Source organism: Toxotes jaculatrix, chromosome 18 (genome assembly GCF_017976425.1).
Source record: "Toxotes jaculatrix isolate fToxJac2 chromosome 18, fToxJac2.pri, whole genome shotgun sequence".
Classification (NCBI taxonomy): domain Eukaryota; kingdom Metazoa; phylum Chordata; class Actinopteri; family Toxotidae; genus Toxotes; species Toxotes jaculatrix.
In genome coordinates, this window is record NC_054411.1 from 3,143,432 (window position 1) to 3,158,589 (window position 15,158).

At 42.4% G+C, this 15,158-nt stretch overlaps 1 protein-coding gene across 3 annotated transcripts; it reads right to left on the minus strand.

Annotated features, from left to right (window-relative positions):
* Positions 1-255: 255 nt before the first annotated feature.
* On the minus strand, positions 256-14,773 carry kmt5c (lysine methyltransferase 5C). Of its 3 annotated transcripts, XM_041062788.1 has the most exons (10): positions 14,469-14,773; positions 13,906-14,038; positions 12,824-12,989; positions 12,502-12,611; positions 12,204-12,367; positions 10,843-10,862; positions 10,437-10,573; positions 10,119-10,291; positions 6,279-7,295; positions 256-778 (listed from the first exon to the last, which is right to left on the minus strand). In XM_041062788.1, the coding sequence occupies exons 2-10, from the start codon at positions 14,016-14,018 to the stop codon at positions 741-743; spliced, it is 1,938 nt and encodes a 645-aa protein (XP_040918722.1). In that variant the 5' UTR covers positions 14,019-14,038; positions 14,469-14,773; the 3' UTR covers positions 256-740. The 3 variants fall into 3 exon arrangements, with proteins under 3 accessions (XP_040918722.1, XP_040918721.1, XP_040918720.1); XM_041062787.1 differs by having other exon boundaries at positions 256-7,295; positions 10,131-10,291; XM_041062786.1 differs by having other exon boundaries at positions 256-7,295.
* Positions 14,774-15,158: the final 385 nt, after the last annotated feature.

The window sequence follows — 15,158 nt, forward strand, 5'->3', positions numbered from 1 at the left end:
AATCAGTCAGACTAATTATTTCAGTTGTTTTTCAGGCACAAATGTCAAATCAAACATTTTCTGGTTCCGAATTATTTGACATTTTTTTAAGCACAGATATATGTATATATAACATTATATTGTATTGTAAAACTGCAGATACAACAATAATGAAAGAAACTGGCAACTCTATGTCTCTTGAAATTATGTACTGAAAAAAAGATTTTAAAAAGAGAGTCAAAGAGAGAAAGTACAAAAAAGAATTAAGTGTCTTTAATGATATAGGCTACATTTGTACATTTCTACAGCAGACTTTCAGTAAGACTAACTGCCAATTAGAAAAAAAGACAGAAAATTTTACCTGTAACAACTGGGGAAAAAAAAACTGGATAAAATGTCAAAGGCTTTGAAATTAAATACTCAATGTAAATATTCAGTTCAGTTTTTCTGTCCCATTAAATAATAATAAAAAAAATAGTTTGAACAATCAATGTGAAATATAAATTACATTAAAGCACCATTTCAAGAATGAGGATATTAAAATAAATAATTGGCCTTTCCATATCAAGACAGTACATTTTCATGGTAGTAATGTAAGGCTGTGCAGTCACACTGAACACTCCTGCCCACCGCTGTCAAATGGGTTCAGCGTACAGAACATCACAACATGAGGGGAATGCTCACGTGACTTCCACAATCAACAGCAAATACCTCTGGTTACAATATAAACACCTATGAATGTGTAGCTCCATCATCACGAACTACTGCAGGTGACGCACAACTAATCCTTCTGTTCTTTCTGTGGGGAAAAAAACAAAAACCAAATAAATGGCGAAAGTGAGTTACTCTGTGAGAAGATTGTCACTTTTTGTGATGCAACATGATTTAAACGTTTCTCTTTAACTTCCCAACTGGGAGAACTCCCATTACAAAGATCTCATTTTGTACTATCCCTCAATCCATTAAGCACAACTGGCCCGAAAAAAAAAAAGGAAAAAAAAAGAAACATATTGCAGTTTCTCCCACTCGCGTATCCACGTGTACTCGACAGAGCAGCTGTGAAAAGCTGCAATTCACGTCACACGTCTTCACCCAGAAGAATTATCCTATTATATATATATTGTTTCAAGTCTGGAAACCATTTTTACTGTACACTGTTCATGCACGAGCCTTTCGTATACGCACTAACGACTAATGATCTTACTTAAATCAGTTACACCACCAGGTACGACAACACGCCTTACTTTGATCCCTCAAGACCTGCCTGCCAAACGCATGCACTCACACTCTCACGCACGCACGCACACACACTCACAACACACACACACACACACACACACACACACACACACAACACACACACACACACACACACAAAGTGAGAAAAGAGCTTACTGTGAGTATAAAAACGAGGGTAGACCGTTTCAACAGGTGCTTCAAAAAGTCACAAGAACATATCAAAGACTGAGGCACAAAGCTGCCTTTTTAAAACCCACCAATACAAGTACCAAGCAACCAATGATGGTGCTCCTGTCTCTACTGCCATACATGGTGTAGAAAAATTCATAAAGCTATGTTACAGTACAGCAAGAGGGCTTTCAATGTTTACAGGGCCTATAGGTTCGAACTCCGAGTCACAAATATATTTAATGCTTTGTTTTCTTAAATTTGGTGTTTTCAGTAAATCTGTTGTGGCTATTTCAGTTTTAAAAACTCTAGTAGCTAAAACACACCGACACGCCCGCTTTACATAAAACCCTGTACATTCATGTATTAACAGTCTGTTAAAATAATGATTTAGAAAAAACGTCAATCAGTCAGTGGGCTTTAATAACCGGCAGACTATGAATTACTGTGTTTACAAAAACATTTTGTGGCAGATTACTGTATAATCCCCTTTGAGCAAAACAACGTCCAAATGTATGCAGTGACTCCGGCGGGTATAATTCAATCCGAGTACTGGAGATCTAAGTCTACTGTGCCGTCCGTCACCACTAACCTCACCCTCTTGGGTTTTGTGGCACCCATGGAGTGAGATGTGGTGACAGGTCCGTAGTGTGGCGCACCTTGGTGCTCCCCGGGCTGGCACTGTTGCTGCATGTCCTTCCTATAATGTTCGTCCTGACCTTTGAGCCCTGAAAATCCACCCAAGGAAAAAGACGGTGGGTTTGAAAGCTGGGGACCGCAGGGCTCGAGAACCAGTCGCCCCTGTGTGCCTGAAGGTTCCATCAGGCAATGGTAGGTGTAGTTTGCCGAGCCGAGTCCTGGGTAACCATCAACCCCATCCCTGAGACCCAAGGTCAATGAATGATCTCCAGTGAAATTTAGTACGTAAGGAGGACCTTGACAGCCATAGGGGAAAGAGGCTGAGGAGGTTGAGGACTGGCTCTTGTTTGCTGGTGCTGGCGTACCAGGGGGTGTACTGTGGACCTGGACTTGGGGGCTGTTGTGCTGAGACATAGGCGAAAGAGACGAGCCAAAGCTGAAATCAAAAGGGTCTTGCTGAGTGTAGCACGGCTGGTGTTTGTCTGAGGTCGACGGAGTGGATTTATCGTGTTTAAAACTCTTGTCTTGTGGTGATGAATAACTCTCAGCCACTTTGCTCGGAAAGAAGAAGGGTCTCGGCAGCGCAGAAAAGTTTTTGCACGCCATGTTGGTTTCTCCACTTCCATGTTTATCAGATGACATCTTGCTTTTACTAAAAGACTGAGGGAAAGAGGAGTTGATTCTATTGAAATGAGGGCTGGACCTGTTGAGGTTGCTGGACAAACCAAGGTGGCTGACATCTTTTCCAAACCCTTGAACCGACATGTTGCCTTTATGATGACTGTCTATACTAATACCAAGTTTCTGACTCTGCAGAGTTTTCTCAGTAGCACCTGATTTTGTACCGAGTGTTCTGGACGCGACGGTTGGGCTGCCAGCAGCCGTGATGTCTCTACAAGGTGCACTATACAAGTTCTGACTCTGGTCCCCCCCCTGAAACTTAAGCACCCGGTGAATAACTGTAGAGGTTTTCTCATGGAAGTTGAATGGATTGTCTGGAGGATTGGGATTTTTCACAGTGAAGAGCTGAGGAGAGAGGAATTTGTTAGGCATTTGAGATGACGGGACGGACTTAGTCAAGCAACTCTGGGACACTCCTCGGACTGCGTTTGGCTGACTACTACTTGAAAAATGCTGAGATTTACTGGGAATGGTCATACGATGGAAGGGGCCCTGGGTTTTAAGGTTAGTCTGGGCTTTCAGGTGGCTGGTGCTCGGCTTGATGTTGATGGAGGGTTGGGTTAGAGTAACAGGATTCTGAAATGTAACAGAGGATGATGTTGAACCAAATACCCTGGGCTTGCCGACCATAGACAAAGACTGAGTTCTGAGGTCTTCTTTGGACAGCCTCATTCCTGGATTTTTACTGATACTTCGATCCTTAGCAGTAAAGTCAGTGTTATGGAGAGCTGAAAAACTGAAACTGGGGTTGGATGGGTTTCTGTCTCTAGAGGTATCCTTCGCTTCACATTCCAGAGAAACGGAGTCACTTTTGGAAGAAATCAGACCTGGAAAAAACTGCAGATCCTCACTGGTGAAGTTATTTCCTGGACTGGGGGGGCCAAGGTACGGTGTCTCAGTAGTCCATGTATCAGACGGGCTGTGAGAGAGGGGACTGCTGAAAGGATCTGTGGGTGGATCCAGTGAACACAGATCTGATGGAGAAGATGGAAGTATGTTCTGGGGCTGATAATAACCCTCAAAGTTAAGACACTGAAAGTCCAGAATATCATCGCAGCAGTTCGTGAAGCTGGGCTCGCCGGAAAGCATGTTATCCGCAGCAGTGAAGGGAGGAAACTGGGATGGGGGCTGGATGACAGAATTAGAAGCACTGGAACTGGTTGTCGGCTTTTCCAAAGTCTGAGAAGAACACAAGCCTTCGGAGAGCCTAGAGAGACTGTTGTCAATTTGTTGGAGAGTGTGACTAAGACAAGTGGTGGGTGTTTCTACAGGCCCACACTTGCGTGTTCTCTCCATTTTGTGCCTCTGTTTCCTTCCTCCACTGTTCATCTCTGGCCTTTCCGTGATTCTATCTGCAGCCGAGGATATAATTTCAGTTTTACTGTCATTAACTGGGGAAGACAGAGACAGCGGTGACAGAGACAGGGAAAATGGTGGTGGTTCTGTTTTCAGAAGGGCCGAGTCGCTGTTCAGTCTCTGAGACGATGGGAACTCTTCCTTGAACTTGCTAAACTCAAGACAGCCTTTCTTTTCTTTCCCTAAAACGTGACCCTTCTTCTCCTTCTTAACTTTGGGCTCTACTTTAATCTCAGTCTGCTTGTGCCCCTCTTTGCTGTCCACTTCCCAAATATCCTCCGTCTTTCTGCGTAGTTTAATTAGTAGCTCCTGTTTATGTTGTGACCCAGTTTCAAACAAGCAGCAATTCTTTACAAAACGATCTTCAATTTTTGTTTCTTGGACTACGTTTCTCTCGTGCTCCATTTTTTCGGGCAGCTGCTTGACCCCGAGCAGAAGCTCCTCTTTAAGGTCTGCTTTGTCACCGAGAGATTCACTGGCTTCATGTGCATTTTCAGCATTTTTAAGGTCTTGGTCTTTGTCTAATTTTGCGACTGAGGTTTTCTTTCCACACAGCCTCTCGCCTCTCTTTTTCAAACGATGGAGTCTGCTCTTTGATTTCTTGCTGGCCTGCACATGAGCCTGTGCCGCCTCCATCTCCATGTTTAAAACTGACACAGAATCCATGATGGCTTTAAAAGGATCGCAGGTCACCAACTTGTCTCCCTTTTCTGTCTTTAATGCCATATTTTCAAATCCTGCACTTTCCATCTCCCATACTCTACCTCTCCTCCTCTTGAAACGAATCTTAAAATTAAGGCTAGGCTTCGTCTCCTCTAAATCACTTTTTTGGGCTAATGCTTCCACATCAGCTTTATTTTGAAATTTACCTGTTTTTTTACCACAACCCTCTTGGATCGTAGCAGGATCCTCGGCTTGTTTGTCCTCTGAAAGCTTATCACTGTCTGGTGTCTGAGCTTTGTCGACGTCATCCTCACCTTGCCTCTTTAGTTTACACCTTCGAACTTTCCTCGATAAACAGCCCCGCTGAACTTCATTAGCTCTTGAGCGAAGCACTCTGCTAAAGGAGTTCTGTTTTGTGATCCTTTTGGGGGTTAACTTCTGGAGTTCTGTTCTTCTACATCTGCCTTTACTTTCTCTTTTCACTTTGCCACTCTCCCCTGAACACGGGGCAAAGTCCTGCCTCAGCTCTGCAGACGAATTTACCTCAGCGGCTCCTTTTGAAGCTTGATCTGAAGCAGAACTCAAACCGTGTTCAGGGTCTATTTCCACAGAACTGCGAAATGTACGTTTCTTCAGAGGTATGTTGGACTGTATGTGTGCCTGGGTATTGGTGTCTGGATGCACATTATTCGTAGCTTTTGCTGAAATTACTGACTTTTGAGGTAGTGGGCTGAGGCAGACGGCCGGTGGGTCATCATGCCTCTGTGTTGACTGAAGCTGCAAACTCTCCTCACTCAACTCAGTCCTCACTGTAGCTGGAGCATCTTTGTTTAAGTGTCCCTTGGTGCTTTGCTTATCCTCTGCTTTTGTTTTCGCTGCTCTTGGCATCAGCTTTCGTCTTCGCATAATGCTCCTCTGCTCTGGACGATGGTACCTGCCTCCATTTATTTCAGGCTGTTCTGCTTCCTCCTCAGCAACCTGCATTGCTTTAGAGGCCGAGAGGCAGGAGGTAGAAAACCCTCTTCCTACAATATCTCCCTGTAGTATCTTACCTTTATCATGTCTTAAAATATCACATAGCAGAACCTTTGCCTGCTTTATGACAATATCTTCTCCAAGCCTACTTACTAGATGTTTACTCACACTTCTAGTCATTTGTTCCGATAGTTTATCAGCTCCCTCTTCCTTACATGCATCCTTTACTTCATTTTTAAAACACTGAATGTTATTTTGTCCTGTAGTTTTTTCATTAGACACTATTTTACATTCGGACTCTTTAACTCCTTCCGGGACTCCGTTACTTCTACATTCTATAACCGCAGATGCAGCATTTCTCTCTTCTTGAGTCCCTTCAATTTTGCCTATTACAATATCCTGCTGTTTCTTTTGTATACAACCTTTTTCTTCCTCTGACACAGTTTGTATTTCAATAACCTTGTCATTCCCCTGTTTCTCCCTGTGGCATAATTCACCCACAGTTTCACTTGCATGTCGCTTCCTTAAATTTACTTTATCAATAGCCTTGAAAAACATTTCCCTCACCCCTCTGTTACCTTCAGCTGTGCAGATCTCTGATCCTCCTCCCTGCCTCTGCTGAGATCTGGACACTCTTTTCTCTGACTGCACTGTCAGCGTCGCTGGTCTAGGACGCTGGTTCTGCCTGCTCCTTCCTCTTATATCCACTCTTGCTTTCCTGTCTTCGGACGTCTTTTCTGCGTCTACATTTTGTGGCACTGATAACCGTGTTAGGTTGACTGTAAGGTATTGCTTCAGTGATATCAGTGCATTGTCCCCAGCTTTCTTCGATCCATCTGCGGCACTCTGACAAACTAATGGGGAAGGAGTTCTGATGGTCTTGTGCGCCGTTTGCTCAGCAGCTGGACTTTTAGCCGTGTCGCTGACGCAGGATTCGGCGCCGCTGCACCTGTTGCTTTGACGTTCTGTGATTGCTTTTTCAATCTTCTCCTGTTTTAATGCACTGCAGATTTTGTCAATCTCAACAGGCTGACAGGCAGTTGTAGTGTCGGCTGTGCTACTGGACCCCGTCTGATGCGCGAGCCTGGTGTGAGCCATGCTCCTTGTTCTTGAAGAGGTCCTTCTGTGGACTGCCTGCTTGTCCACCACTTTGACAGACTTCCCATTCGGACCAGTGCTATTTACTGCAGGTCTGTTTTCCTGATGAACTGACATGGAGGAATTTAGAGTGAAAGGCTTCAAGTTGACCTCACTGCTGTTATTTTCTTCACCAGTGGAATTCAGTTCACTCAGCCTGTTGTCTTTTGGCTTCACTTGTTCCAGTTCTTGCAGCAAAGCCCTTTCTTTGCTTTTTGGATCCTTACAATTGAGTAAAAAATCCACTGAGTGGCGCCGTACTCTGATACTGAGGTCCCTCAGTGCAACCTGGGACAAAAGCGGAGCTGTCCAATGCTGTTCGAATGTGGAGGATTTCAGGGGGTGCTTTGCTGACCGTCTGTGCTTCTCTCGTCTCCAATTCTTTGTTCGACTCAGTTTTCTGTTCTTCAAGGCATTTCTCCTCATCTGCTGGGTGAACGAATTCCTCGAGGGGATGGCTATGAAAGACAACAGCAAAAAAGGGCAGATAAACATGAAGTTGCTCTACACAAAAGCATTTCTTCTGCTGATGTATACGTTTCCAACATAAGCAGCGTCTATTAAAACAATTAAAAATTTTAAAATTGCATTAAAATATGACCTGAGTGACTGAGCCCAGAGCCTGAGCCGAGATGTGACTGTGGAGACACATCAGAGTGATTTCAAGAACCCGGGTCATTAAACCGCTTTAAATAGTTTTCAGTCCGACGAGCAATTGACTGCATAGCAGATGTCAAGGTAGCTGAGAAAGATGTGGGACAAAAGCTTCTGACAGACTTCTGGTATATAGAGCCCGTAGCAAAGCAAGTGCTGCTTCCTGCAAATGAAATGTCCAACAGCCAAAGCAGCCCAAAACAGATCTCATGCTCCATGCAATACTCCCTCCTGTTGCGTTATGCCACCTTCACATGTAATCTAATCAGAACTACAGCACCTGCTATGAAGTAAGTAAGTAATTACTTACATATATTATTCAATAACTTTAAAGAAATCTTACTAAACCTAATGGAGAGTTTGAGGCTACTGTATCTGAGTGTGGTCTCACTTGTTAATGTTTATGATGTTCTTTGTCTCCTTGTCTAAGTCATCTAATTATTTTAAATCCTACATGGTAAATCCTTTGTTTTGCTATAGTTACATAAGCACATGCAGAGTAATTATAACCACATAGATAAAAACAAGAAGAACATAGCTTGAATATTATCAGCAATCTCAGTAAACATGTTGGCAGGCTCTGTATTATATGGACTCTTTGGATCATATGGAAGCAACACAACATTTTTCCTAAGATTGCTCGTGTTGCCTGTGGACTTGTTGCTCGCTGCCTCAGTTTGGATCATATTTCAAACATGTATTTGGACAAGCTCTGGATGATTAGAGTCCCAGTAATTACAGAGCTGTGCTTCCATCTGTTTCCAAACACTGAGACAGGGTTGTTCATTAACAGCTGACTGACTGCATCAACTGATCTGGTTTCTGGTCAAACACTGAACTGAGATGTTCCAACATAAGCAGCGTCTATTAAAACAATTAAAAATTTTAAAATTGCATTAAAATATGACCTGAGTGACTGAGCCCAGAGCCTGAGCCGAGATGTGACTGTGGAGACACATCAGAGTGATTTCAAGAACCCGGGTCATTAAACCGCTTTAAATAGTTTTCAGTCCGACGAGCAATTGACTGCATAGCAGATGTCAAGGTAGCTGAGAAAGATGTGGGACAAAAGCTTCTGACAGACTTCTGGTATATAGAGCCCGTAGCAAAGCAAGTGCTGCTTCCTGCAAATGAAATGTCCAACAGCCAAAGCAGCCCAAAACAGATCTCATGCTCCATGCAATACTCCCTCCTGTTGCGTTATGCCACCTTCACATGTAATCTAATCAGAACTACAGCACCTGCTATGAAGTAAGTAAGTAATTACTTACATATATTATTCAATAACTTTAAAGAAATCTTACTAAACCTAATGGAGAGTTTGAGGCTACTGTATCTGAGTGTGGTCTCACTTGTTAATGTTTATGATGTTCTTTGTCTCCTTGTCTAAGTCATCTAATTATTTTAAATCCTACATGGTAAATCCTTTGTTTTGCTATAGTTACATAAGCACATGCAGAGTAATTATAACCACATAGATAAAAACAAGAAGAACATAGCTTGAATATTATCAGCAATCTCAGTAAACATGTTGGCAGGCTCTGTATTATATGGACTCTTTGGATCATATGGAAGCAACACAACATTTTTCCTAAGATTGCTCGTGTTGCCTGTGGACTTGTTGCTCGCTGCCTCAGTTTGGATCATATTTCAAACATGTATTTGGACAAGCTCTGGATGATTAGAGTCCCAGTAATTACAGAGCTGTGCTTCCATCTGTTTCCAAACACTGAGACAGGGTTGTTCATTAACAGCTGACTGACTGCATCAACTGATCTGGTTTCTGGTCAAACACTGAACTGAGATGTTCAGTGGACTTTAATGGTTTTTCAGCTGGAGATAACGCAGTGGAGATTTTCAGCCTGGGACACAACACTGCAATTTTACTTTGTGAAAACACAAGTAAACATTTATTTTGAAGTGAAATATTTTAAACGTGGACACAATGGTCACAGCATGATTAAAGCTGCCCCATAATTAGTTTGCATGCTGTCTCCATAGAAATCAGTCGAGTGATATTTTTGGAAACAAACACAACGAAGTAAAAACACTTGTACAACAGCAATTCCTACAACAGCTGAATAAGAACTATACACAGTCTGTTTAAGGTTATACAGCATGCACTGAAATCTACCTTTTAGAAAAGAGATGTTCTGAGATATTCTGTTCTCTTAATTTTGAAGCGCTGTGTCTTTAAAACTGGAGCTGTGGTGAGGTTTGCACTTATCTTGAGCTGAATGGACCTTTATGAACAATCAGTAATGACTGTCCTTAAGGCTTTCAATTTGATGCTGCATTTAACAACCACCGAAGTGATGAGCACACTGTCGAGCTTTAACTATCACAAGCTGCTTTTCTTGACATTACCGTTGTATAATTACAATATACAACTAAAATCCCTGTTAGCTGGTTTTGAGCCACTTCTGTGTTGCTGACGTGGCTTTCAGAAAGCCAGCAATGCACATCTTCTGTTTGAATTAGCTGACTATCAATGTTTACTTTGTACCTTTACAAGAGAACTTAGCAATTTTATCAGTGCTGTGGTTGGTAATTACTTTTTAGCTTTTTAGAATTATCAATAACTGATTTGAGAAAGATCACTTTAGAGAAAATCCCTGACCCGTTACCTTTAAAGATACCTGAGTGTATTCCTGTTGTTACAGGCCTTGTAGGAAAGTGACCCTTCTCTCTGTGATGACGAAGATATCGCTCTCTCAAACGGTACTTCTGTTCCACGGGGTCCTTTGTTTCTTCGCTCTCAGGCTGCTTCCCTCTGTGTCTGAAGTGACCCTCTCCATTCCTAAGGAGACAGTTAAAACAACAAAAAGCAAATTTAAGTTAAAAAGCTGACCACTGTTTTTTTTTCCCCTATCTGATAAACAAAACAGTTTTGTGCAAAAACCAAGCAACAACAAAGACAACGTCTGATCAGATGATGGACACACCTCTCGCAGGTGCAGCATTCACACATTTCATTGCCTTCGCCAAAAAAGCTGGCACCATAGTAACACGTGATCTCCTCCCCAGGTGAGATGGGTCGAATCACTTCAACACAAGCGATATTCTTCTCACCAGGGACAAACTGGGCGGGTGGAAAAAAAAAAAAGAAAAAACAGAGCAAAACACAAAGACAAAGGTTGGTTGGCCCATGGGACACAACATACAACAACACAGCAGTGAGGAAACAGAAGAAGAGTGTTATTCTGTGTCTAAACTACAATTTTTAGAAGGTAAAATTTCTCCATAATAAATTGTACTAGATTATGCAAATAAAATGTAAGCGTTTGTCAGATTAACAGATAAATAATTTCAATTTGTCAAAGCTCCTGATAAATGAATATCGCTGATTACCTTGCAGTTTGGTTTACAGTCTTCAACCCAGAAGGACAAACGAACAGAGACAAACACAGAGATAAAAGATTTCAGGTTATTAACTCAATCACAGCAATGAATGAAGGACTCGACGTTTTCTTGATCAGCTGGCTTGTACTGAATTCATTCTGCAAAGGCTCAAAGGCTCAGCTGATTAACTCTCAAATGTTATTAAAAGATCTTGTCAAAAACTGCCCCTCTGAGTGGACGGAACAAATTTCTGCACAAATTACAATTCAGTTCACGCCACTGACTGACACGTGAAGGGAAAGCTGGTCGTGCTTATCAGCTGTAATGATTTCTGTGACCACGACTTCGATTACATGTTCATGTAATAGAAATATGATTTAAAAGACTAATTTCACAACCTGAGCTAGGACTGCAAGCAACAGTTCTTTTCAATATCAATGAATCTGATGATTATTTCTGTATCTGTGTGTGAAAGTAATCGATTAATCACAACAGAAAAACAATTCTCTATTATCCTGGAATCACTGCACATTTACTCTGTGGTGCAAAACTAGTTTTTGATAAATCTGTGTTCTTGATGTCAACTACACAACATACTTGTTTATCTATGTGAAGCAAGATTGTTTTCCAACGTACTGCAAGGAACTGTGGAACAGCTGCCATAAAAAGGTTAAACAAATCAGGAATCTTTTTTCCCTTTAAGATAATGAAGAAGTTAACAAGTTTTTTATGGTAGTTTGGTTTTTGACACATTTGAATAAGTGCCCACGTTTGTTAGATGTGCTCTGGCAGTATTTACACTATGAATGTAGAACAGCATTCAGAAACTGGTGCTAATCAAGCTTTCGAGCACATGTAATGGAATCAAAAAAATCTTTCCCACTATGGACAAAGTATGTACACGACATGTAATCGAAAACTGTTTATCGCATAAATTGAAAATATTTTTGAAACCAACTAAAAGATTTTATTTCAAATATAAAAAGAAATATCAGCATTTTGTCAGTGTCTTAGCTGAAAGGGTAATTTTCTTTCAGTAATATCAGAAGCCAACTAATATTAGAAAATAATTTACTGAGAATTAATTGTTGATTAGTGTGAGTGCAGGTAATAAATGACCTTTCAATCGATTTTAAAGTGATAACAATTTCCAGTCTTGTGTTTGGATTGTTGGCATAATGCATTACTCTGTTGACAACTGGATTACAGGCTGCTTCTTTAAAAATGCACTGCTGGTGAAGTGTTCAGCTGATGAAACCCACAGGCGGGCGCTTCTATCAACTATGAAAATTTTGAACTGGTAGATCTGTGTGTATGTGTGCTCGTGCATGCACTGATAAAGAATGAGTCATGAATGCAAACAAACTCACCATGGTTAATGAAAGCTGCAGGCCCAAGCCAGAGCTGAGCGCAGCGTTTGCGTGTGGAATACATCACACTGAAGTCATTGACTCCTGCCCTCAGCACCGCACTGTCGGTGGGGCTCAGCTCTGCGATGCAGCCCAGCAGGACCTCCACTCGCTCTCCTGCAAACCTGCAGAGCAACAATATGAGTGTCACATCTCTACAATTCAAATTCAGTCCAGGACACGCTGTTGTAACAGCAGCAGTTGTTATTCAGCTGCATGCTGCCTTGACAAATATAATATTAAATATGTGAGTGGTTACCAGTGCCTCGTTGAGGTTATCTTTGCTCCGTTGGTCTCTGAGGAGTATCTGTCGCAGGACTCTATTTTGACGCCGCTATCCAACAGGAAGGCACTGAGGTAGCGATACACCTGCAGCGATACAGATGGTTTAGACTGTGTCCTCACATTCAAGTGACAAATTCAAGAACCGTTATTAATTTCCTATGATGCTAACACATACGATGAGACGCTTACAAGCACAAATATCATAATGCAATATTTTTTGTACTGTTTTATGTGCTTTATTTTGCATGACAATATCTTATATTCACACTGATTTGCAAGTTTAAAGATGAGCCTACATGTTGTCTCAGCAGCTCCTGTCGGTGACTTCCCAAAGCATTAAAGTAGTCACCAGCCAGTTCACCAACCGTCAGCGCCTCAAACGTAGCGCTGAAGTCGTGTGTACGCTGAAACCGTAACAGGGTCTCCTTCAGGTTACCCCACCGTCGGATCTCTGGTGGGGGGCTAAGGAGGAGAGGAAAGTCACCATGTATGCTTTAAATCCTCAGACATGTTTCTGCTAAAGTTGTCATTTGAGGCAGAGTTGTCACTGCATTTCATAAAAAATTTAAATAATAACTGCTTCAAATGAACAAATCTTTTAAGAAAAGTGACTAATAACAGATTGTTATTATTATTAGCAGTAGAAGTGATAGTAGTAGCATTGCTGTCATTAATAATAGATTTTGCCATCCGCAGAAAATCAACTTACATCCCACTTGTGGGTGGCCACAATGCATTATAAACACAAAGCATCAATCGCATCAAAGTTAAATGATTAGTCAAATGGTTTATCAATGAACAGGGATGGCTTGCATGAGCATCTTGTCTATTTTCCCTGAAGTCAAAGTTTTAATAGCTATTCCAGTGTGTGTAACTCGACTGCTGTGCAGAGCTAGACACCAGTTTCTAAAACACCTACTTTAATGGTAAATGGAGCAGACAGTGTACAGGAACTGTGCTGAACTGCGGATCAGTCTACTGAGCAGATAAAGGACAGACTGCTACATCGTTCTAAACACACACATGATCATTTTCCAAACAAATAAATGCTTAGCTCCTTGACACATTGAGGGCAGGTCTGGGTGTCATGACATGCTAAAACGTGCCCCAGCAAGCATACACTCAGTTGGCAATTTATTAGGCACACCTAGCTAAAACTAATGAAGTCTAACACCGCAGTCTTGCAATAAATCCTCCACCATGGAATTTATTATGTTCAGTTATTATTTAAACCGTTTTCGTGAAGTGCTGATTCAACTGTGTGACAATTTTAGAGGATGTAGTTCATGGTGCTGTTCAGCTGTGTTGCAATATACAGAGAGGCGGTTCCGTTATCTAAAAAATAAGGACTGCGAAACCGTTTGGCTTGACAGGTTACCTGATGTTCATCTTATGGGTGCTGAAGCCCAGCAGAGGGTCCAGCACCAAACCGGTGGCCAGGTCATCGGTCTCACACAGCTCCTTCACACTCATTCTAGTGCATCCGTCCATTGCCTCCCACCATCAGCATGCTGCAATCACAGGGTCAAAGTAACGCTATGACAACAACAACAACAAACCACAATCATCTAGGAACTGTGCATTTCTGCAGACCCAGTCTGCAAATGACAAAACACAAGTGGCTTGCTCACTTGCTGAAGTCGTGCAAGTCCGCTACGCCTGAACTGATGAGTAAACCATAACTGTACGTGTGCGTTAGATGTGCGCCTGGGTTCACGTTAGCCTCCACAGCACATTAGCTTAGCATGTTCCCTTGCAGGGGAACTACACTGTGTTATCAGCTGAGGAGTAAGGAAGCTAACATGGTAGAACCAGCTGTCTGCAGCTAACGCAACATGACTGCATCCTATAGCAACTGAGATGCACGTACTGAGAGGCGGCATGTGAAACAATACGCTTCCCCGGCGATGCCTACTGGACAAGTGGCATTCAAAAACCTACCTGGGAGTCTTTTGTAGTCAACGAAAGTATCGTCAGACAGACAATTTATCGCAAGCTGCTTGCTTGCTCTGGCTCCCGTACGCCTAGCAGGGAAAGTTAGCCTAGCAGCATAACCAGCTAGCTTTCCGGTACCCCGACCAGTCGCATACGAAAATGGAGTCTCCTCGTCACTTCTGGAATTTGCTGATTTGTTGACGATTGCAAAGCCCGGTCCGGGTGTCAGGGGGCAGAAATGCACCACACACGCCGACAAATGAGCATAAGATGTGTATGTTGTGTAGCTAGCCAACTAGCTCCGCACAAGATTCGCCGAGTAGCAAAACTTAATGAGCGACGTCCAATGCAACCAAACTATTAGTGACCACGCCCACGCGCTGCGCTATTCGTTGAGGTCAAGGTCAATTTTACAAATCAAAACCCGGAGCCGCATTTTCAGCTCTGTGATTGGTCGAAGTTTCTCACGGGCGGGGCCACCCGTGTATTAGCTTTACTATGTTGATAACTGATTAGAGGCGAGTGTTTCTCTTACTGGCCTCAGCAGGGAAGCACTTCACAAAATCACTGATTCCACAGGAGAGATGCTCTCAGCCGGAGCGGTACCACAACCTGTCTGCTACCATATGACAGGAAAGCCGCACACACAGAGCCACGTCTGTACCGTAAATCAGATGCCAAAGGTTGGGATTATTA

Excerpts from the sequence above, each read along its gene's own strand:
- kmt5c (XM_041062786.1), bottom strand. The coding sequence starts at position 14,018 with ATGGACGGATGCACTAGAATGAGTGTGAAGGAGCTGTGTGAGACCGAT. Across the intron at positions 12,612-12,823 it reads AGGAGCTGCTGAGACAACAT|GTGTATCGCTACCTCAGTGC; the intron begins GTAGGCTCATCT and ends GTATCGCTGCAG. Across the intron at positions 10,292-10,436 it reads GAATGCTGCACCTGCGAGAG|GAATGGAGAGGGTCACTTCA; the intron begins GTGTGTCCATCA and ends CTGTCTCCTTAG.